At 44.8% G+C, this 21,851-nt stretch overlaps 1 protein-coding gene across 5 annotated transcripts in view; it reads left to right on the forward strand.

The window, feature by feature from the left end:
* Positions 1-21,851, forward strand: part of GALNT9 (polypeptide N-acetylgalactosaminyltransferase 9) — a 219,978-nt gene that overhangs the window by 145,771 nt on the left and 52,356 nt on the right. For all 5 annotated transcript variants that reach the window (XM_078381713.1, XM_078381714.1, XM_078381715.1 and 2 more), the window contains one exon: positions 19,775-19,941. In XM_078381713.1, coding sequence (XP_078237839.1) covers positions 19,775-19,941 — 167 coding nt within the window. The remainder of the gene's footprint in view (positions 1-19,774; positions 19,942-21,851) is intronic.

A 21,851-nucleotide genomic window follows, 5' to 3' on the forward strand; every position in this document is an offset into this window, starting at 1 on the left:
AGGGGCTGCGACAGGAAGAGGCTTGTTCTCATCCTTCCTTCTCAAAAAAGTTAAAATAATCTATCAAAAGCCGATCGCGGCTCCGATAAGGTCATGTCAAGTAGGAAGACTCAAGACAGAGCCGGTGATTTGTGCATTCAAGGGTTTAATTGGATCAGCCAGAGCCACTGCCATGGGCCAAACATCATCGGTTTCTTCTGAGTTTCGCTGTCCTTGACAGAGCACACTTTGACTTCCGTAGCAGTTGAGGTGCAACTCTGCCGGAAGCCTTTTTATAGACGCAAGGCGTCCATGCTCACAAACTCATGCTTTGACCATTGGAAAGCTCTGGCCAAAATCCTCTTGCGCAATCCATGAGGGTGTACAGGAAATGATGATAACACTTTACAGTGGTGCCTCGCTAGACATTACCCTGCATGACAGTTTTTTCGCTAGACGTTGACTTTTTGCAATCACTATAGCAAAACAGTGATTCCTATGGGGGAACTTTGCTGGACAATGTTTGGTCCCTGCTTCGCAAACTGATTTTCGCTAGACAGCAATTTTGACAGCTCCCTCCATGCTCAGAAAACGGGTGTTTTGGGGACCTAAGCTTCGCAAGACAGCTATTTAAACAGCTGATCGGCGGTTCGCAAAGTGGCTTTCCTATGGCCGATCTTCACTAGACAACGACGATTCTTCCCCATTGGAACGCATTAAACAGGTTTCAATGCATTCCAATGGGGAAATGCTTTTCGCTAGACGATGATTTCGCTAAAGAGCAATTTCAGTGGAATGGATTATCATCGTCTAGCGAGGCACCACTGTATTTGAAAGGTAGGTCTACAAAGGAGGGGCAGGACCTGTTCTCCATCATCCCAGAGTGCAGGACATGCAACAATGGCCTCAGGTTACAGGAAGCCAGATTTCGGTTGAAGATCAGGAAAAACTTCCTAACTGTTAGAGCAGTACGAAAACGGAACCAATGACCTCAGGAGGAGGTGAGCACTCCAACACTGGAGGCATTCAAGAGAAACTTAGACAACCACCTGGCAGCTATCCTTTGATTTGTATTCCTGCGTGATCGCCTCATAGGCCCCTTCCAACTTCACCGTTCTATGATTCTGTGATGCCCCCAGTAACGATGAGACCCAACCTCCAAGTGGAGGGGATTCTGCTAATGAGACTCGCCACTGTGATCCTTCATGCCACACAATGGGGTGGCTTCATGTATGATCCAGGATCGAAGCCAGGTTGTCCATGAAGCCAACTGACATTTGCACCATGAAAGGATCACAGCAAGGACTCTAATTAACAGGTGTGAATTTAAGAGTCCTTGCTTGCATCTCAGGTCACACTGGCAGGGATGACTTTGTCGAAGGTATTCTGGGAGCCGTAGACCTTGAAAATAACTTCTCAAAATTCTGTGCTTACTCACTTTTCAAGGAGTTTTCCATGCTTATTTTCAGCTGCTTGCTACTTCTTCAAGCTTGGACGTCCTAGGCAGCATTGCTAGGTCCTGTACAGCAGTGGTCCCCAACCTTGGGCCTCCAGATGTTCTTGGACTACAACTCCCAGAAGCCTTCACCACCATCTCTGCTGGCCAGGATTTCTGGGAGTTGAAGTCCAAGGTTGGGGACCACTGCTGTAGAGCAGTGGTTCCTTAGATGTTCTTGGACTACAACTCCCAGAAGCCTTCATTACTAGCTGTGCCGGGCAGGATTTCTGGGAGTTGAAGTCCAAGAACATCTGGGGACCCAGGTTGGGGAACCCCTGATGTAGCGCAGCTCCACTTAACCAGGTATTCAGGCCACAAAAGACCAAAGAAAGTCAAAGTCATTAGGCTTTGCCTTGTCATATAATTAATGTAAAATTAGCATTAAAAGACCTGACACAGCTGGGGGCCAAACGTAAAGATCCACCCCAAATTTTTTCCGTCCAACCTTCCTGCCTCTTTCCTTTCCCCATAAAGTGCATTATTGATTCTCCAGGGTTCACCCCAGTCAGACTTTCTAATTAAGCAGCAAGTTTAATTATGCCACAAAAGTGGGCAACGTAGATCTTGATTATTAACAGTGGCTCTCGGGAGAAGCCAAGGATAACAAGGCAACAGACGTTAAATGGGACTGTAAAAATGAGTGACCTTCTCAACCGAAACTCTTTGCTGAAATTCAGATGTACGAAGTCTTCTCCTTATCTCCACGCTGCGTCTTTGCAGCCGTTTATCAGTGGCAGAGAAGTTTTGTCTTTCAATGGACCTTTTTGCCCATTAAATGCAGTTTTTAAATGGATGGTTCTGCCTTGCCACTTTGAATGTGCGTTGCTGTTGCTTATTTATGCTTTTACTATAGTATGCGTTTGATCCTCTTGAGTATTTCTATACTCACTCTTGTTAGCTTTAAATACGGTCTTTTAATGATGCCAGCTGCCTTGGGTCCTTTCCGAGGGGAAAAGCAAGATACCCAATAGTTTTAAATGAATAAATAAATAAACTTCTCCTGTAGGGCAGAAAGAGAGAAATAATAATAGTGCAGTAGTTTTTTTTCCGAGCCACCGACTGTTTTGCCATTTTCACAATCCCGGTGACATTTTATAGCTCATCTCCCTGTAGGCTCCTGAGAATATTTCTGACTGTTGCCTCTTATCATCTCCCGAAAAAAGAAAAACCACTCCTGTAAAATTTTGAACTGTCATGTTATTGTTATGCTCTGCGGTGCGACATCAAAGCATGAACAAGGTAATGGGATGCGGCTGGCCGTGAATTCCATTTCTATCCTTTCTGTAATTTTTTGATAAGTACATCCCTATTAGGCTGGCTTCCTTAGCCCCTCCTTATCTCCAAAACATTTCCTTTAATCAGCTTGGCGTTGGGTGCCAGGTTGTGCGTCTTTCCCCATTTATTATTTTGATGTGAATGCTTATGTCAGCTTAAGACCTGGCTCTTATGTGTTCTTAAAATCCATGGTAATCAATGTAAATCCTTGCTTGCATGAGGTCAAAGTGCCTTCTTAAAGTCTACATGTCCAGAAAGTCTACATGCACCAGGCAGGATGGGAACATACTGTCCTCTGCAGGAAGTCAATATACAGCTTGTATATTTGAAACGGGTGCAGTTACGGACAGTTGCCCACTTTTTTTAAATGCACACAATTGAAAAGAGCAAATGTGTAAACAAGCCGTGGAAACATAAGAGGAATGAGTTGCAACCGGGAGGTATACCTTGCTTGTCTCATTTTCTCACAAAAGAACAAGGAACCATGAAAAAGATCTATCCTTGCCCATCCGGTGACATTTTTTCCCCACCTGTATCTGTGACACTTCCCACATTTGCAAGAACAAACTGCTCGGAACAATAACTGCTGGCTTGTTGCATGGATGTTTAAAAGTTGGAAGCACGGAATGGGTTGCTTCTATCTTTTTGATCCACCAGTAAGTTCTTCAGTGCTCATTGTATGCATGCGCATGCACAATCTCTGAGCTTCACAATGGAAAATACCGTTGTTTTTCTTGGGGAGGATTTTGCCCAAATTCTGTGTGGTGGGGAAGAGCTTCTTGTCTTACTCTCGCACTGGAATTGAAAAAATATATATATAAGAATCAGGGATTTCTCAACTGTCTGTCTTAGTGTGTTGAGCTGTACCGTCCCATCAAGCAGGAATAATTTCATGAGTTTTCTTTTCCCTATCTTGAAGCTATGCATTCAATTCAAAACATATAGGTACTTAGAGAGGATGCGGGAGCAAAGAAAGCAGGAACAAGACCAGTCAGAACAGTAATAACTGGATGTGATGACAGGAAATGATGGCCAACTTCATGCATACACACGTCTCTTTTCTGAGCAGATGGCCAAGATTTTTCTCTATTGTTCCTAATTTAATAGCCAATATTCCTCTCAGAACCCTGTTTGGCCTGAAATATGATGATTGTGACTTTGTTTCAGAGCAGCTAGGCTCCGGGAGTCTTCAGGGAGCAATCTCCCAGAACTTGCTCATGATTACTAGGTCTTAATATTTCACATTTCTTCAAGGCTGCAGTCATATGATTTACATGGAAGTAAACCCCATGGAACCCAGTAGTAAATGGTTCTGAATGGACATGCAGAGTATTTTGTTTCAGAATATGAAAATCTCTCTGTTTCTGTTTCTGGAGATTCTGCTGAATTTTTTTCCTGTCGTAGGTTCTTCACATGTTTCAATGTTTTTTTGTTTTTAATTTCCTGCATGTGCATATTTTGGTAAAGAGTAGGGACTTCTCCAGATGCATTTACCCCCGATCTATAATTTCCCCATGTATTAAAGTATATTGGGCTACATTTTCCGGAAGTTCATGCTTTTGCTTTTGTGCATGTATTTGCACACATAATTCTTGGTTTCTATGGCTAAAATCTTGTTGCTGTAACTACACCTGCAGAAGGCTGATGACACCATCAGAGGTGTGTGTTTTTGAAATTAAACACTGCCCACTTCTGTCCCATATCTCCTGTGTAACCCTCCTTTCATCGTATGGAAGCTGTGATAATGAAATCTGTCTGTTTGTTACAGCTGAAGCTTTTCCTCACCTACGAATCTTGCATTTAGCGTGCTTTAGTTCCTTAGAAGGCACACTCTGCATGTCTGATTGCCGAGGATGTTTCTCGGCTGGAGGGAAAGCAAATCAATCAAAGCAGATATGCATTCTTCTTTACATCTAGTTTGAATCCAGCTCTGAGCTCTTGGGGTGATAATCCAGATGGCGGAAGGCCACATTAGCTTGCAGAGCAAAGTGTGCTGCTTAAATACTGCCCACGGTGCTTAAATCTCTCTCTGAGTGGTTTTCAACATAATTATGCAGGCTGCACATCCACCTACCCCTAGCATGCTGGGTACTTGATTTATTGCCCTCCTATGGATAGAAAGTTGAGCCAATCTTGAACCAGCTGCCTGATCTGGGGATCAAATTCAGAGTCACGAGCAGAATCTTCACTGCAGTACTGCAGTTTAACCTCTGCGCTCCAAGGCTCCTCAAGACTTTCCAAGTATTTCAGCTTGGTTCCTTCTCTCCCTGTTGAGAAAAAGGCTGGGACACTATTAGGTTTAGGAGACCAATTCCTATCGAAAAGCAATGCCTCCCCTCACTACAGGTCCCAGACCACCAAATAGCTCTCAGGCATTTAAATTCATCTCAGACCTTGCCCTAACAAGCTGACCGGACACTGATGTTCAAGGTTCCTTATATTATTCAGAAAGGCTGGTTAATGTTCGTAATCATCTTAATCTATTCTTCATCTGACTTTTTTTTAATGAATGAATTCCTGGACAACACTAATAGCCGGAGGATGATTTTTTAAAAAATGGTCCTCAGGTAACCGTGATGAAATTTAAACTGCCAATGTTATTTTAAGTGCCTGCTCTAATTATAAACTAGGAAATGGCTCTTTATATTAGGTTTAAAATGCCTGCATGCATGAAGGCACTTCCTATCATACTCCGTAGCTTCAATTAGCTTTTAATTTACAGCAAAGCAGAGTACCGTTCCGAATGCGGTTACAGCCTCGTCCCGCAAACAACTTGAAGTGCTTAACTATAAAAATTCAGAACAAGGAGCCAGCTGAGGAGCGGATCAGGTCTGATTCTTTGACATTTCCAATGACTGTTCAGCAGTATTTTTAGGATCAGCTCCGTATGCGCAGGCGTGGTTTACAACACTGGCCCCCCACATTGGGTCCCCCGATGTTCTTGGACTACAAACCCCAGAATCCCTGACCAGCACAGCTAGTGGCGAAGGCTTACAGGAGTGTTAGTCCAGAAACATCTGGGGACCACTGGCTTAGAATCAGGTTGATCTTTTCAAATTCCATAACGAACTGGCTTGGCGTCAATCAGCTTGCTTCACAATTGGCTTCCTGTTGACATCCTTAGCAGTGAGCTCTCACGAAAAGCCTGCCCTTTTTTTGTGTGTGAGAATTTGGGTGTGATCTCTATTCTTGCCACATGAAGGTGCCCACTGCTGGCTTTTATTATAATTTTTTTCCCCACTGTTTTCCCTTTTGCTTTTTCCACAATGCCTGCACATCTTCCTGATGGGGCGTGTGGCCCATATGATACGAAAGACAGAGATCAGGTTGGCCTACCCAATACGACAGTGAATCGGTTTCACTGGGAGTATCCTTTCCCCCTTCGACATAGGTTTTTCTTTTTTGTTGAGGAAGTTGAGCAAATCTAAGTAAACTGCATGGCTCCTAACAGAGGATAAGGAAGAAAGGACAGAGACTATTCTTTCATTGCGTCAATCTGTCTCGTGATTGGCCTTCCTATTCTCCTACTACCTTCTACTCTTCCCACCATCATTACTTTTTCTAATAACTCTTGTCTTTCCATGATGTGTCCAACTCTGCTAGCTGCAATTTCAACATCTGTTGCTTCCAGGGAGAGCTCAGGCTTAATTTGATTAAGCACCCACTTAATGGTCCTCATGGTGGTCCAAAGTACAGTGGTGCCTCACTTGACGAGGATAATCCGTTCCAGCAAAATCACTGTAGAGCGAAATCCTCGTCAAGCGAAAAAAACCCCATTGAAATGCATTGAAAACTGGTTCAATGTGTTCCAATGGGCCAAATACCTCAGCGTCCAGCTAAGATCCTCCATAGGGTGGCCATTTTCCATGCCTGTGCAGTGAAAAAGTCCTTCCTGAACACAGCAGGGAGCCATTTTGAGCACCCAGTGGCCATTTTGAAAACCTAACGATCAGCTGTTTTGATCGTCGTAATGCGAGGAATCGGTTTCCGAAGCAGGGAACTTATCCTCGTAAAGCAGTTTTTGCCCATTAAAACATCGTTTTGCGATCGCAAAAGCGATCGCAAAAACTTCATCGTGAAGCGGATTCGTCACCAAGCAGGGTAAGCGTTAAGTGGGGCACCACTGTATCTGTAAAGCTCTCCTCCAACACCACATTTCAAATGAATTGATGAATGAATCAAGTTCGCATGAGGTCACCTGTATCCTTTCAATGTTACTTGGGAACTCCGGGTGGAAAGGGAGATGCTGCATTTCCCAAATAACATTGATTAACAGTTCATTGTGTCTGAAGTCCACATCAGCTGCAATAGGGAGGAAAAAGGACCAGCAGCTTCCAGAGCATCAGGGCTATGAGAAGTCTCGTACGTAAGGTGATGGTCAGACATTGCTCTAGAACTGGGCTATGCAATGTTCTTCAGAACGGATGAAGAGCCTAAGGAAATAGGTACCGACTGCTATCAGTTAGAAAGAGACAATATTGGGTTGTAAGAACCTACTGTCTTTCTCAATATGAGCAAGAAGGATCTTGCAATTGTTGTAGACCAAAAGCCAACAGTGTGATGTGGCTGCAAATAAAAAGCCAAGGCGATTTTAGGCTGCAATAATGGAAATAAAGTCTCCAAATTCCATGAGGTTCTACTCCCTCTCTATTCAGCACTGGTTAGGCCTCATCTTGAGTACTGTGTCTACTTCAAGAGGCCAACAAACTGGAAAAAGTTCAGAGGAGGGCAACAAGGATGACCAGGGAACTGGAAACCAAGCCGTAGGAGGAAAGAATGAAAGAACTCGGCATCTTTAACCTTGAGAAAAGAAGACCGAGGACAGACAAGATACCACTCTTCAAACACTTGAAAGGCTGTCAAACAGAGGAGGGGAAAGATCTGTTCCCAATCATCTTGGCATGCAGGACATGTAATAATGGGCTCAAGTGACAGGAAGCCAGATTGTGGCTGAATGTCATAAAAGACTTCCTAACTGTTAGAGTAGTACGACAATGGAACCAATGACCTTGGGAGGTGGTGAGTGCTCCAAGGAAGGAGACATTCAAGAGACAATTGGACAACCATCTATCATACATACTGTACTTTGATCTGAATTCCTCCATTCATCGGGGTTTAGATTCCATGGCCTTATAGGCTCTGCCCAATCCCGTTATTCTACGATTCTATGAATAGAGCACAGCTTTTTTAAAAAATGTTGTCAATAAAGTGAAAGGGGCTTTAGCTTCTTTGTAAAATAAGGGCAAAGCCTCTTTTTCTTGAACATTTCACTTCTATTTACTTATGGACCATTTCCTTCAGTCCCCAAAGGAAGAGCTAATCCACCACATGTTTCTTTGCAAGAGTAAAGGGACAGTTTTCTGTTACATACAGCACTGATGTTACCTGTCTGTCATGGGTTTGGAGGGGAAGTTCCATCCTATGGGGAGTGGAAGGCGGGACATCAGGAGGAGGGGCTGTACTGTATATATATGTGAAGCCTGTGTGGTGAAGAGAGACACTGTGAGACACTGGGATGTGATGAAGCAGCAGCTGGGAAGAAGAAGCTGTTGTGGGAGTCTGTGTGTCAGACAGGGTACTTCTGTGTGTCAGAGTACCAACCTGATAGGTTCAGGTGTCTGTTGGTTAGCCAGAACTGATAGGTTCAGGGTCTGTGCTTCAAGTTAAGGGTTCTGGGTGAACCAAACTGTATGCTTGTATGAGTGAGAATAAGCCACGTTACTTTATCCTATTCACCTGATTATTTTATTATCCCTGTGTGTGTATTTAAATAAACCTAATTCTTTTATTGTTTAAAAATCCATCCCTGGTCTGTGTGACTTCTTAAAGGGAATGGTTGGTGGCAGCTTAGTGTAACTGTGTGACATATCCCAGTAGGTCTGGGTTTGTCACATTGATTGGTGTCCAGCGTGTGGGATACGACTGGTCCAGTTGTCCAGTGGTCCAGCAAAGCCTTGGCAAGTGTGCCCAGAGCAAGGGGGGTCTAGTCAGGGACAGTCTGAGGCGCGTAGGTAATCTTCTAGGTGTACCTCACGGGGAGGTGCGCTAGTAGAAGAACGTGCCAACTGGGGAGACTTAGATTAAGGTGCTCTGAGGCAGCCTAGTTTTGGCGGGAAAAAGCTGAGGCAAAACTGCGTAGTAACAGTGATCTAGCTTGCCAGCTGAGAGGCCCAGCAGAGGGGGGTAGGCTCTGACTCGATACTGTTGCAAGTTAGTGCTGAAGAACAGCAGCAATCTCTAGGGAGAGCTGGTTCTGAGGCAAAAAGGAAAAAAGTGGTCGTTTTATTTTGAGGCTTGACTTTTAAAGCAGCCTGTTCTGAGGGGGGGATTATGCCCTTGACTCGAAGCCAAGTAGCAGACATGAGTGAAGTGAAAGACCCCCAGATTGACCAAGGTTCTGAGGATGAATTTGGCTCAGTGCAAGGTGACAGCACAGGAGAGCAGGACCCAGAACTCAGAAAAATACTCCTAGCCCAACAGCATGAACTGAGGGTGAGGGAAATGGAGGAAAGATTAGAGAGAGAAAGAAGGGAGGAAAGGGAAAGGCAATTTGAAATGGAGCAAAGGGAAAGAGAGAAACAGAGACAATTTGAATTGGCATTGGAGAGAGAGAAAATGGCGTTTGAATTAAGAAAACTGGAACTGATGAACCAGAACAATAATAATAATAGGGATTCTGAGGGAGGCCAACTGTCTAAGGCTGACCTGAAGAAATTCCCTGTGTACCACAAGGGAGATTGTCCTGAGGTGTTCTTTTCCTTAGTGGAAAGAGCGTTTGTGGACTTCTCAGTGAGGGAAACTGAGAAGATGACCATCATGCAGTCTTTAATCAGTGGTAGCCTGGCTGAGGTCTATGCCGAGATGCCTGAGGAACTGATGAAAGATTTTGCAGAGTTTAAAAAACTGGTGTTTGCCAGACATGGGATAAATGCAGAGCAGCTGAGACAAAGATTCAGGTCCCTCACCAAAAAACCAGAACAGACCTTTACCCAAGTGGGGGCCCAATTGGTGAGGCTGCTTGAGAAATGGCTATCGCAGGAGGGAACAGAGACCTATGAGCAGCTTAAAGATTTGATAGCGCTGGAACAGTTCTATTCAGTCCTGCATGGGGAATTGAAATTCCAGGTGAGGGAAAGGAAACCGAAATCTGTGGCAGCAGCCGCAGAGATCGCAGATTTTATTTCCCAAATAAGAAAGCCCTTGGGTGAGGGGAAATCTGTAGGTAAACCCAAAGAAACCTACAGCAAGTACTCTCAGGGACCAGGGAAAAGCCAGCAAGGGGGAGGGGCCCATGGTGAAGGGAAGCCCTCAGACATGAAACTAAGACCTCAGATTTTGGAGGGAAAACCAAAACAAGATGAGAGAGAATCAAAATACACCAGAAAATGTTATTTCTGTCAGGGAAAGGGTCATCTAATCTCAGAGTGTGAGAAATTAAAGCAGCTAAAAGGAATGGTGCCTCAGAATGCTAGTGGGACCAAGCCAAAAGCTGTGTTCTGTGTCCAGAAAGAGCAAGGCTCAGTGTCACTGAGGGAGCCGGTTGCCATGACTACTCAGTCTGGAACAGCTACCTCTGCTGATCAGGCTGAGGAAAATGGTCCTCTTGTGGAGGTAAAACGCTGCTTGCTGGTGAAAACAGATTCTCAGTTGTTTGAGACAGCAGGGGTGGACGTAGGAATACTTGACCGTCAGTATAGGGGGCTGCGGGACACTTGTTCCCAGGTAACCCTCTGCCATCCAGATATCATTCCTAGGGAGTATATAATCCCAAATGAGAGCATGAAGGTGGCAGGGATTGAGGGGCAGGTAATCTCTCTGCCAGTAGCAGAGGTACCTGTCAACTTTCAAGGCTGGAGGGGAGATTGGCGGCTAGCGATTTCATCGACTCTGCCAGCAGCCGTGCTCGTGGGAAATGACCTGGCTGAACATGTGAAACGGGTGCTAGTGATTACACGCTCACAAGCCACCACAGGGACAGTTCAGGGGGGTAATGATGAGCCAGAGACGGAAGCAGAGGGGAGTTCAGAAGCTGTGGTGGAAACCTTAACCACAGACAGCAGATTTGGACAGGAGCAAAAGGCAGACGCCACTCTCCAAAAGTGTTTTGAACAGGTGACTGACGCCCAGCTAACACCTGAAACCCCAGTGAGATTTCTGGAGAAAAAGGGGATTTTATATAGAGAAACCCTGAGGAATATCTCAAAAGGGGGAGATGGGATCAGAAGTCAGCTGGTGGTACCTGAAAAGTATCGCCCCATGATCTTACAAAGGGGTCACTCTGACATGTCTGCTGCACACTTAGGGGTGAAAGGGCCCCTTGATTTGATCAAACAAATTTGGGAGCAGATCACCCAGGATGACCCACAAGACGTTGTGACATACATAGACACCTTGATGAATGACCTAAGGAGAAATCTAGAGCTGGCAGCAGAAAACCTGCAAGCTCAGAAGGTCAGACAGAAAACATGGTATGACCACAAAGCTAGAGAGAGGCACTTTGACCCAGGGGAGGAAGTGCTTTGGCTTAGGCCCTGCAGAGAGAATAAACTGCAGCTCAAATGGGCAGGACCATATAGGGTCATTTCCAAGATGTCAGACCTGAACTACCTAATAGAGCAGGAGGAGAACCAAGCAAGGAGGGTGGTTCATGTGAATGCCCTAAAACCCTACTACAGAGGGGAACAGAGGGTTTTATTCGCGATAAAAGCAACTGAGAGTGAGGAAGCTGAATTACCCTTCTGGGAGGGTAGAGGGGAAGTAAGATACAACCCAGAGGAGGTAAAGATCAGTCCTGCACTCACCCAAGACCAGCAGCAAGAACTAAAAATGCTGCTTAGTAAATATCAACAGGTGTTTTCCAACAAGCCGGGGATAGTGAAGGGAGTGATGCATCGGATCCACACAGGGGATGCACCCCCGCAGGCAGTATCCCCATACCGAGTAACGGGACCCTATAGGGACAAGGTGCGAAAGGAGCTGGACGAGATGCTTAGGGAGAACATAATCGTCCCCTCTTCTAGTCCTTGGTCCTCTCCGATAGTCCTTGTGGACAAGCCTGATGGGAGCATTAGGTTTTGTGTCGATTACAGGAAATTAAACCGTGTAACCACTCCTGATGCCTACCCAATGCCCAGGCTAGACAACCTGATTGAAACCATAGGGGGTTGTCGGTTCATCTCATCATTGGACCTGGTAAAGGGATATTGGCAATTAAGAATTGATCCCAGGGATCAAGAAAAGACTGCCTTTTGCAGCCCTTTTGGTCTCTATGAGTTTCGAGTCCTGAGCTTTGGTCTCAGAAATGCACCAGCCACATTCCAAAGGCTGATGGACCAGACCTTGGCAGGGCTCAGTGACTTTACAGTGGCCTACATTGACGACATAGGGATCTTCAGTAATACCTGGGAAGATCACCTGATACACCTGGAGTTAGTGCTGCAGAGGTTAAGTGCAGCAGGGCTAACAGTAAAGGCCAGCAAGTGTCAGCTGGGTAGCCCAGAAATAAAATACTTGGGTCACATGGTAGGGGGAGGAATGATAAAACCCCTGGAGGCCAAAATAGAAGCTGTTCGTGATTGGCCCAGACCCAACACCAAGAAAAAAGTCAAATCATTTCTTGGGTTGGTGGGCTACTACAGAAAGTTCATCCCGAGGTTTAGCGAGATCGCGGCTCCGCTGACCGATCTGACGAGGAAGAAGGCTGATGACCGCATCCCGTGGACCAGCGACTGTGAGGCGGCGTTCCAGAGGTTGAAGGAGGCGTTAATCAACTATCCAGTCCTGCGGGCTCCAGACTTCGACCGGGAGTTCGTAATCTACACCGATGCGTCTAACAGCGGGGTAGGAGCAGTTCTGTGCCAGGAGGATGAGAATGGTGACCAGCATCCAGTGTCCTACCTGAGTAGGAAACTTCAAAAAGGTGAGAGACATTTGGCAACCGTGGAGAAGGAGTGTTTGGCCATAGTCTACGCGATCCAGAAGGCCAAGCCTTACATCTGGGGAAGACATTTTATTCTGTGTACTGACCATTCACCATTGCAATGGTTAAAGACAATGAAAACCCACAATAGTAAACTTATGAGGTGGGCTTTAAACCTACAGGACTATGACTTTGAAGTGAAGGTGGTCAGAGGGTCAGTGAACTGTGTTGCTGACGCCTTATCAAGAAGACCTGAAGAATGAAGACGGCGAAAGAACATGGACTATGTGTATATAATGATGACAAAAAGTAAAATGTACCTGTTTTGAATTGGTTTGTATGAATAAAGGTAAATGGATGTATTGTATATGGTAAATGTTTAAATGCCTATTTGCTATGGTTTAACTTAGAATGTAAGTATAAGTAAGTATAATAAGGTATGTATAACTGTTGTTGTGTATTTTATTCAGGTTGTTTTTTGGTGAAAAGCACGTTAGCTTTCCCCCTACAAAACAACTTATAAAGAGGGGAGGTGTTACATACAGCACTGATGTTACCTGTCTGTCATGGGTTTGGAGGGAAAGTTCCATCCTATGGGGAGTGGAAGGCGGGACATCAGGAGGAGGGGCTGTACTGTATATATATGTGAAGCCTGTGTGGTGAAGAGAGACACTGTGAGACACTGGGATGTGACGAAGCAGCAGCTGGGAAGAAGAAGCTGTTGTGGGAGTCTGTGTGTCAGACAGGGTACTTCTGTGTGTCAGAGTACCAACCTGATAGGTTCAGGTGTCTGTTGGTTAGCCAGAACTGATAGGTTCAGGGTCTGTGCTTCAAGTTAAGGGTTCTGGGTGAACCAAACTGTATGCTTGTATGAGTGAGAATAAGCCACGTTACTTTATCCTATTCACCTGATTATTTTATTATCCCTGTGTGTGTATTTAAATAAACCTAATTCTTTTATTGTTTAAAAATCCATCCCTGGTCTGTGTGACTTCTTAAAGGGAATGGTTGGTGGCAGCTTAGTGTAACTGTGTGACATATCCCAGTAGGTCTGGGTTTGTCACATTTTCTACCTGCCTTCACTTTGAGTAGAGTGTCTGGCAAAAATTGCAATGTGGTTTGTTTCTTTTCTTTCAAACCTTGGCCTCCGCTTTCATCGAGCCTGTTCGGCTTACCCAGAAGGAGCAACCTGCCAACTGAATTATACATAGCTCTTGAAAATTGGGGTCTCTAAAATATTAACTTCTTCACACTGTAACAACATCAGCTGAACAAGCAAAGCAAAGCACACACACACACACACACACACACACACAAATCAAACAACCCCCTTCCAAAAACACAAGGGGAGAGTTTTGTTCAGTCTTCGCTTCACCCAAGTCCTCTTGTGTTGACTTCAGAGAAGAAAAGGCAAAGATTTGCTTCTACCAAAAATGACCAGTAGTTATTTACATAAAATGGAACACAACCCTGAACTATATGATGGAGATTTTACAACCTCGCATGCTGCCTGTAGCTTGTTTGACTGGGAGGGACGTTTCTGGGCCGGGATGATTGTCTTATCTATCCAGTAGCAAACAATTGCTCCTTCCAGTCTTTGAATTCAAAAAGAGTCCTGCCTCTCTGCTGAGTGCTTCCTTTCCCTCTCTTTGTCGGGAGTGTGTGTTGTTTCTTTGCTGTTGATCTGTTTGTGATTGTGAGTCATGGAACTTTTTTTGTTCTTTCTCCTACAAATTTCTCAGAGTGAGTTATTGAGACTTTAAGTGCCATTTAATGAGAAAGGAGTGGACTATCTGGGGAACTTTTAGTTATTGTCTTCTGTGAGTCTCTGTACTTCTGCTGTGTAACAAATATTTAATTTTACCAGAAATTCAGAACTCTGCAACACTATAAATGTAGCACCCCCCAGTAAGGTCTAGGGCAGTGGTGTCCAACCTTGGCCCTCCAGATATTCTTAGACTACAGCTCCCAGAAGCCTTCACCACCACCTCTGCTGGCCTGGATTTCTGGGAGTTGAAGTCCAAGAACATCTGGAGGGCCAAGTTTGGACACCACTGGTCTAGGGTTTAAGTTTGGATCCAAGAATAGCAGGGCAAAAAGAATACAGTTCTGTTCATCAGGCAGGCAAAGAAATAGAGGTGGCATAAATAAACATCTGCATCCCTCCCCCAGATAAAATTTGTTAGGTCCCATTTCCAGCAAATGGTTGATGGCACCAAAACTATGTGCAAAAATCCTCTCAAGGATATTCAGGGGGAAGAGACAGGATGGTTGGAGAGGGGTTAAGATCCTGCCCCTGATGGCAGAGAGACTCCTGTTGACCCCTTAGAACAAGGGAAGCCATAGCCAGTGGCCAGTAAATGAAGGGAGCTGGAAGCCCAAAATTCTTGGGAGCCACTGGCTTGAGGGAACGCCTGTGAAACTGACATGGGCCATAAACAGAAAAAAAAAATTATACTTCTTTGGAAAGAATGGAAGCACCGCTTTGCAGTGTTTGATTTAATCAGAGGGTTGGAGGCAAATTTCTCCTGTGCTAGATGCACACAGCTATTAGAGAGAGAGAGAGAGAACTCTCTGCTTAAGTGCCCTTCTGCGAATTTACCCAGCAGAAGCCAGTTGGGAGAGACGAGAGCAACAAATCATTGAATTCGCTCCCCAGCTACTGCAAATGCAGCTCGAATCCCTGAAAAGGGACCCTTAATGTAATCTTTAATTAACGCTGGAGTGTTCCAAACGCTCAAGTGGGGAAAAAAGAGAGTCTTCCTTATCTCAGATCACCATAGTTCTGCAGCGCCTCGCCAGTAATTTCTCATCCTCTGACTTAACAAGACCCATCTTGAAGATGTGGAAGCGGGTCGCAAAAAAATGAACGACTGGTTTTGCAATATTTGTTGATATAGCACGAGGTGGAGATGTGCTTCCAAGATCCATGTCAAGGACTAAGTGAGGACATGCTGGCATTTGACTGCCCTTATTGGAACGGTTTCTTTTTACCTGGCTGCGTCATAAATCTCATCTTGTTGTTATGTCGCCCTCGACTTAACGACAACCCCAATGAACGAATGATCTTCAAAATGTCCTCTCCTCAGTAGCCCTGTTCAGCTCTTACACACCCAAGCCAATGGCTTCCTTCAGGCAGCCAACACATCTCCTATTTGGTCTTCCTCTTTTCCTGCTGCCTTCCACCTTTCCCAGCACGATGGTCTTTTCCAAAGAATTCTGCCGTCTTCGTGATGCGCTCAAAGACGGACAGACTCAGCTTCCAACCTTTTTGGCTCCAGAGAGATTGATTTGATCTAAGACCCATTTGTCCATCTTTCTGGCACTCTTCTCACGTTTCAAACAAATCAATTTCTTTACTCTCCAGCTCATCTGGGCATCCCTGAAAGGGTTAATATGGAAAGCTTCAGCAGGGAGAGAGCCTTATCCCCACCCTCGGCTAGGATCCTAGGTAGAGTCAAGCTTCTGTTCCATGTGGAATCTCTCCATGCATTTGATGAACCATGGTTCCTGATCACGTGGAGAGACTCCACATGGAGCGGGCCATCTTTCAGACAGCTAGCTTGAGCAGTTTTCATATTACCATCATCATCATCATCATTATCATCATCATCATCATCATCATCATCATCATGATGTGCTGTCAAATCAATTCCGGCTTATCACAGCCCTTTTCAGGGTCTTCCAGGTAGAGAATGCTCAGAAGTGGTTTCCCATTCCCTTCCTCTAGGGGGCAACCTGGGACTGTGCAGCTGGCCCAAGGCTATCTAGGCTTATTTGACTCATAGGCGTACAGTGGGGGAATCCAACTCCCAACCTCCGGCTCCACAGCCATAGACCTAAACCAGTGGTCCCCAACCTTGAGCCTCCAGATGTTCTTAGACTACAGCTCCCAGAAGCCTTCTCCACCACCTCTGCTGGCCAGGATTTCTGGGAGTTGAAGTCCAAGAACATCTGGAGGCCCAAGGTTGGAGACCACTGACCTAAACCACTGACCTATCCAACCAGCTGGTTTTCATCTCAGGCACCTTTAAATGTTGCATTTTTCAAAAGAAGAAGGAGGGAAAGGATTTCAATTTAGCACCACTCCAGCTAGCCTAGCATGAGCAATGCTAACCCTCTGCCATCTTGAGCAGCTAGGAGTGTGTCTCTGCTTCCTAGCTGCCTCTCACTGAGAGCAATGATGTGGCTGGCAGACTTTTTGTCCTCCTGAAAACAGATTTCCTCTCCCGTTGCCTCTTTCTCAACTAATTGCATCACGGGAGGGATTCTCCTTAATCTTCTTCTTCCATGGCACCTCCTGGTGTCTCAGCCAAATGCTTTCCACTCTGGCTCATTAGGACCACGGGGATCTCATGAAGTTCACCTAGAAGAGTTCAAGTGTCTCCTTGTCTGTGCCTTTCCTTTCTTCTCTTGTTGGCAAGGTGATGAACCGTCTTCAGCTGCTACTCCCTTTCTGGCTCTCTAATCATGCCAGTTTATTATTCTCTTCCTTTGTTTTTTTCTCCTTCAGGGTTGGGCCTTGGGGGAGGGTGCTTATTACTCAGTGGAGGAGAGAGGCCATGGAACAGAATTGTTAACATTCTCTCCCCCCCCCTTAGGAGCAAGAATAAGTTCCAATTAGGTTGATGAGGAAACTTCCAGTCAAGACAGAAGGTTTGCCTGCAACCCTCAGCAGCCCAAGAGGTGGGGGGTTCTGACGTCTGCAGTCACCCTTTCTTTTGGGGAGAAAAGCCAAATCTTGACCCTTTTCTCGTGCACTTCAATGTTGATATCAAAGATATTGAGAGAAAGAATAGGAATATTTTGCTGATTTATGAAGAGCCTTTCCATGGTTTTCTAAGTAGAGAATACACAGAAGTGGTATAAGTTTGGAAATATGCAAAAGTGATCAAAATGCAAATTAAAAGCAACAACTCCTGCACCACAATTTCTCCATACCACAGCAATCATTTTTTAAAAAAATATTGGGACTTATTTTGCAGAAGACTATATTAGTTCTACCAGTGGCTGCGGATCAATAATAAGAACCTTAGAACAGTAGAGCTAGAATGGACTCTATGGATTATCAAGTTCAGCCCTTGTCAAGAAGGCTCAGTGGGGAATCGAACTCCAAACCTCTGGATCTGCAGCTGGAGACCTGAACTACATGATTTTAGAACCGCAGAGCCAGAAGGGTTTGTCAAGGAGGGCCAGTGGAAATTCGAACTCCCAACATCTGACTCTGCAGGCAGAGACCTAAATTGCTGAGCTATCCAACAATCTTTTCCTCCTCCTCCTCCTCTAATAAACCATCTACAGAAACTAGGTTTTTGCATCAAGGGCACTGGAATGCATAATAAGTAATTTGAGCATTTCAACATGATGAGGGTAGAGAGAATTGAGAAAAGATGAAGTGCGTCTACATATTTATCTCTCTAGTTGGTTCCCGGAGTTACCTGGTAGTCCAGCACATTCTTCTCCTCCTCCTTCACACCCCGCCAGAAGATAAATGGCTAATGGGTTTTTTTTTTTTAATGTGATCATTAGGTTGAAGCGATGAGCCAGGAGGTTCACCAGGTTTGACAAGAGCACAGGAAGCCGTTTCCTGCAGTATCATTAGCTGTATTTTAGAGAACAGGGTATGTAATTGCTATGGTAATTGGACAGTGGAATTGCCTGCAAGACCATGTCAGTTATTTGGAACGTTAATCTCTATGCGAGGATGAGGGCTGGGATTCTTCTTTCATTGGAGAGGTGCGAGGCAGGATATATATGTGAAACTTTGGTGGATAAGACCAAACGTGTATCTAGACCAGTGTTCTCTTCTTGGTGGCCAACCAGATGCTTCCAGGAAGGCTCCAACTGAATGAGTTCCTTGCTGTCCTGTCGCTTTGATCCCCTACCAATAGCTTTCTAGTAGTAAATTAATTCTTCGTGCTGGAGATAATGGGTTTATGTCCAGCACGTGCGCACGAGCACACACACACACACACACACACACACACTTTTTAAAAACAGCTTTGTACCAGCGGTGTTGCACTACAGCGCTTAGACAATTTGCAAGCCAAAAAAGAAAATGAGAGGAGGAAACTTCCACATGGCCGTTATTTACAGCTTCCTAGGTAGCTGAGCTACAAGAGAACTCCATTAACAACCTGCAAACAAGGCTTTCCTCCTCTCTCCCTCTGTGGCCAGTTAATGTCAACTGACCCAGAGAAATCTGAAGTTCCCTGTGCGATTTCACAGCAAATGAATTCACATTTTCTTGCCGTGTGGTTGCACGCTAAGCTCAGGATCCTTTGATTTACACACACCAGCCTTAATCAAACAAACAACATAAATCACTGCAGCAAGTTGCCCTAAGGAATCAGCAGCAAGGAATCCATGCCCTGCCATGGAAAATCTGCTTAGTGTCCTCATGCCATTATGATTCCAAACTAAGACCTTCCAAGTTTGAATCCCCACTGTACCTCCTTGGCAAGGGCTGGACTGGATGATGCACAGGATCCCTTCAAGCTCTGCAGTTGCAAGATGATGAAGTTTTAAAGACTTCCTCTACTGGCCCACATTTAGTCCTTGGTTTTTATTGTTATCTCTGTGTTTGCTATTTACATTTTAATGTTGGATATTCATGCTGTAATATTTCAGTAGTTTGAGATTGTTTTGGCTGATTGATGTGTCCTGCTGTATCCAAATGTTTGTGCAACTTTAAGGCTCTTATGGGAGAATTCAGAGAAATACGGAGTGCAAAATTTTCAAAAATCAAAGACCTAAAATGCACCTGGCAGGAATATACAATATATATATATATGCTCAAACATGCTTTTGTCGGGGAGGGGGGGGGAGAGAATTGTGCAAATGAGACAAAACGAACAGTTTTGAAAACAATTGTATGTAAAAAGTGTTTGAAATAATGGCAAATGGGAAGAACCGTGAATTTTCATAACCCGGTGTAAAAGAAGGATAGGAGGGCAACTGAGCTGGGATTTGGAGTAACACGATAACATTAAAACTTCAGGAAATTCGCACACTTCTTCCAGTTAGCTGGAGGAAAGTGAGATGACAACTGTTTCCTTGAGTCAGCTGCTCAGTGTTCATGGTTTTCCTTCTGTTCTCCTCAGGTGCAAACAGATGTCCTATCCCGATGACCTCCCCCAGATCGCGGTGGTCTTTATTTTTGTGAATGAGGCTTTGTCTGTCATCTTACGCTCCGTACACAGTGTCGTGAATCAAACTCCATCCCATCTGCTCAAGGAGATTATCCTGGTGGATGACAACAGTGACAATGGTGAACATCCATATTGCCTGTCTGTCTGTCTGATTTGTTTAGATACTTCGGATCTGTGTGTGTTTCCATGAGTTGTCTGTAATAAGATGAAGCTGTAAATTTTTTAAAAAGAGCTCTGCTTCTGATCTTTGGTGGTCCGAGGGGATATATAATGCAAATGATGTGCTCCATGATGTTTTTGAGCAAAACACTGAGTTGTAGGTTTGGGCTCTTTCATTTATTTATTCATTTGGAATTTACCTTGCAGAATTCTTCATGCAGAATTCTGGGAGTTTCCAGCCCACAAAGCACAACTACAGATACCTACATTTCACTCGCCTGGAGCAGGGCCTGTCCTTAGGCTGCACAGCATTCTCTAGCTTCTGCTTCCTGCTGTTGGCGAAAAAAAGGGGGGGAAGGCTGCCACAATGCTTCCTGGGAGTCATAGTTCCTTGTGAGGTGTCCTAATGGGTGGAGAAACTACAACTTTCAGGAAACACTACAGCATCTTCCTTTTAAAAAAACAGAATTATGGAAGTTGCAGTCCAAAAACAGGAAAGAGCACATCCCCTAATAAGTTGGTGGTGGGGCACATGGTTCACATGCAAAATGTCCCAGGCCCAGTACATGACTAGAGGTGATGGAGATGATGAATGGAGATGATGAATGTCCTCCAGGTCATAGCCTGAATTTCACATGAGCTTCTTAAGGTGCTGAACCCTACCCAAAGTAGGTTCAGCGTACTGGCTGGCTCTATTAAAGTTCAGTCTGAAACTGAGTGGATTCATTGCCCATGTGAAATCAAAGCCACCAGCCTCTACTGAGCTCCATATCAGTCTAGAATAGGGATGGAAAACCTCTCACTCTCCAAAAGTCATTGAGTGGTGCTTCCTTTTATCTCACATCACTGGCCATCAGGCTTCCTGGATTTGCACCCCAACAATACCTGGAGGACCAACAGTCTCCACCCCTAAGCTAGAACCAACTCTTGTTTGTGACCCTTAAGAACAACAGCCAATGTAAACCCCTGATCGGCGACTTGGCATCCTCCAGATGTTTTGGGCTAAAACTCAACCCTAGATAGCATGTTGGTCAATGAGGATTGTATAGTCCTAAAATCTGGAAAGCAGCGTTATAGATGCTGATCTAGGTGGATCAGGGATAGCTTCCTTTCTTCCACCAAGTCATGCCTCTCTTCTTGAAAATGTCCAGGCATCCAGTTTGCACACACAGGTTGCGTTGGCTTCTTCTGTTGACCACCGCGACGGAGGACAGTTATGGACACTCAGAGGGATGGACCCAAAACAGTATAAAAAGCAGTCTTGAGTTGAGTTGAGTCTCTTGTTCCACTTTGCCCAGGATCATTGTTGACCATGACTAGCATTAGTTTCTCCAGGTTCTCAAGAAGGATACATCCCTTCTTCCTATCTGGAGATGCTAGTGATGGTACCGTATTTTTCTGTGTATAAGACGCCCCCCACTTTTCTAACCCAAAATTAAGAAATCTAACTGGGGCTTAGCAATTGGAGGGGGAAACATGGATTAAAGCCCTGCAGGATCACTTTGATCCCTGCTTTCCCCTCCACTTGGTTTTTCTCTCCTCAGCTTACTTCCGTGTATAGGACGACCCTCAATTTTTAGTCTAAAGCTTTTAGACAAAAGTATAGTCTTATACATGGGAAAAATATGCTGGAGATTAGATACCTGCTATATGTGAAGCAAGTGGCCTCACATTGTGTCGTGGAATGTAGCTTTACAGTGCACAATAATGAATTCCAATTGCATGCCATCAAATCAATCATGGACTGATTTCAGGATATTTTAGGTAGAGATTACTCAGAAGTGGTTTACCATTCCTTTGGCTGACTCTTCTGGGAAGCAGAGTGAGGAAATGAACTCCCAACCTCTGGTTTCACAGCCAGATGCCCACT

This window comes from Pogona vitticeps, chromosome 14, assembly GCF_051106095.1.
Source record: "Pogona vitticeps strain Pit_001003342236 chromosome 14, PviZW2.1, whole genome shotgun sequence".
NCBI lineage: Eukaryota > Metazoa > Chordata > Lepidosauria > Squamata > Agamidae > Pogona > Pogona vitticeps.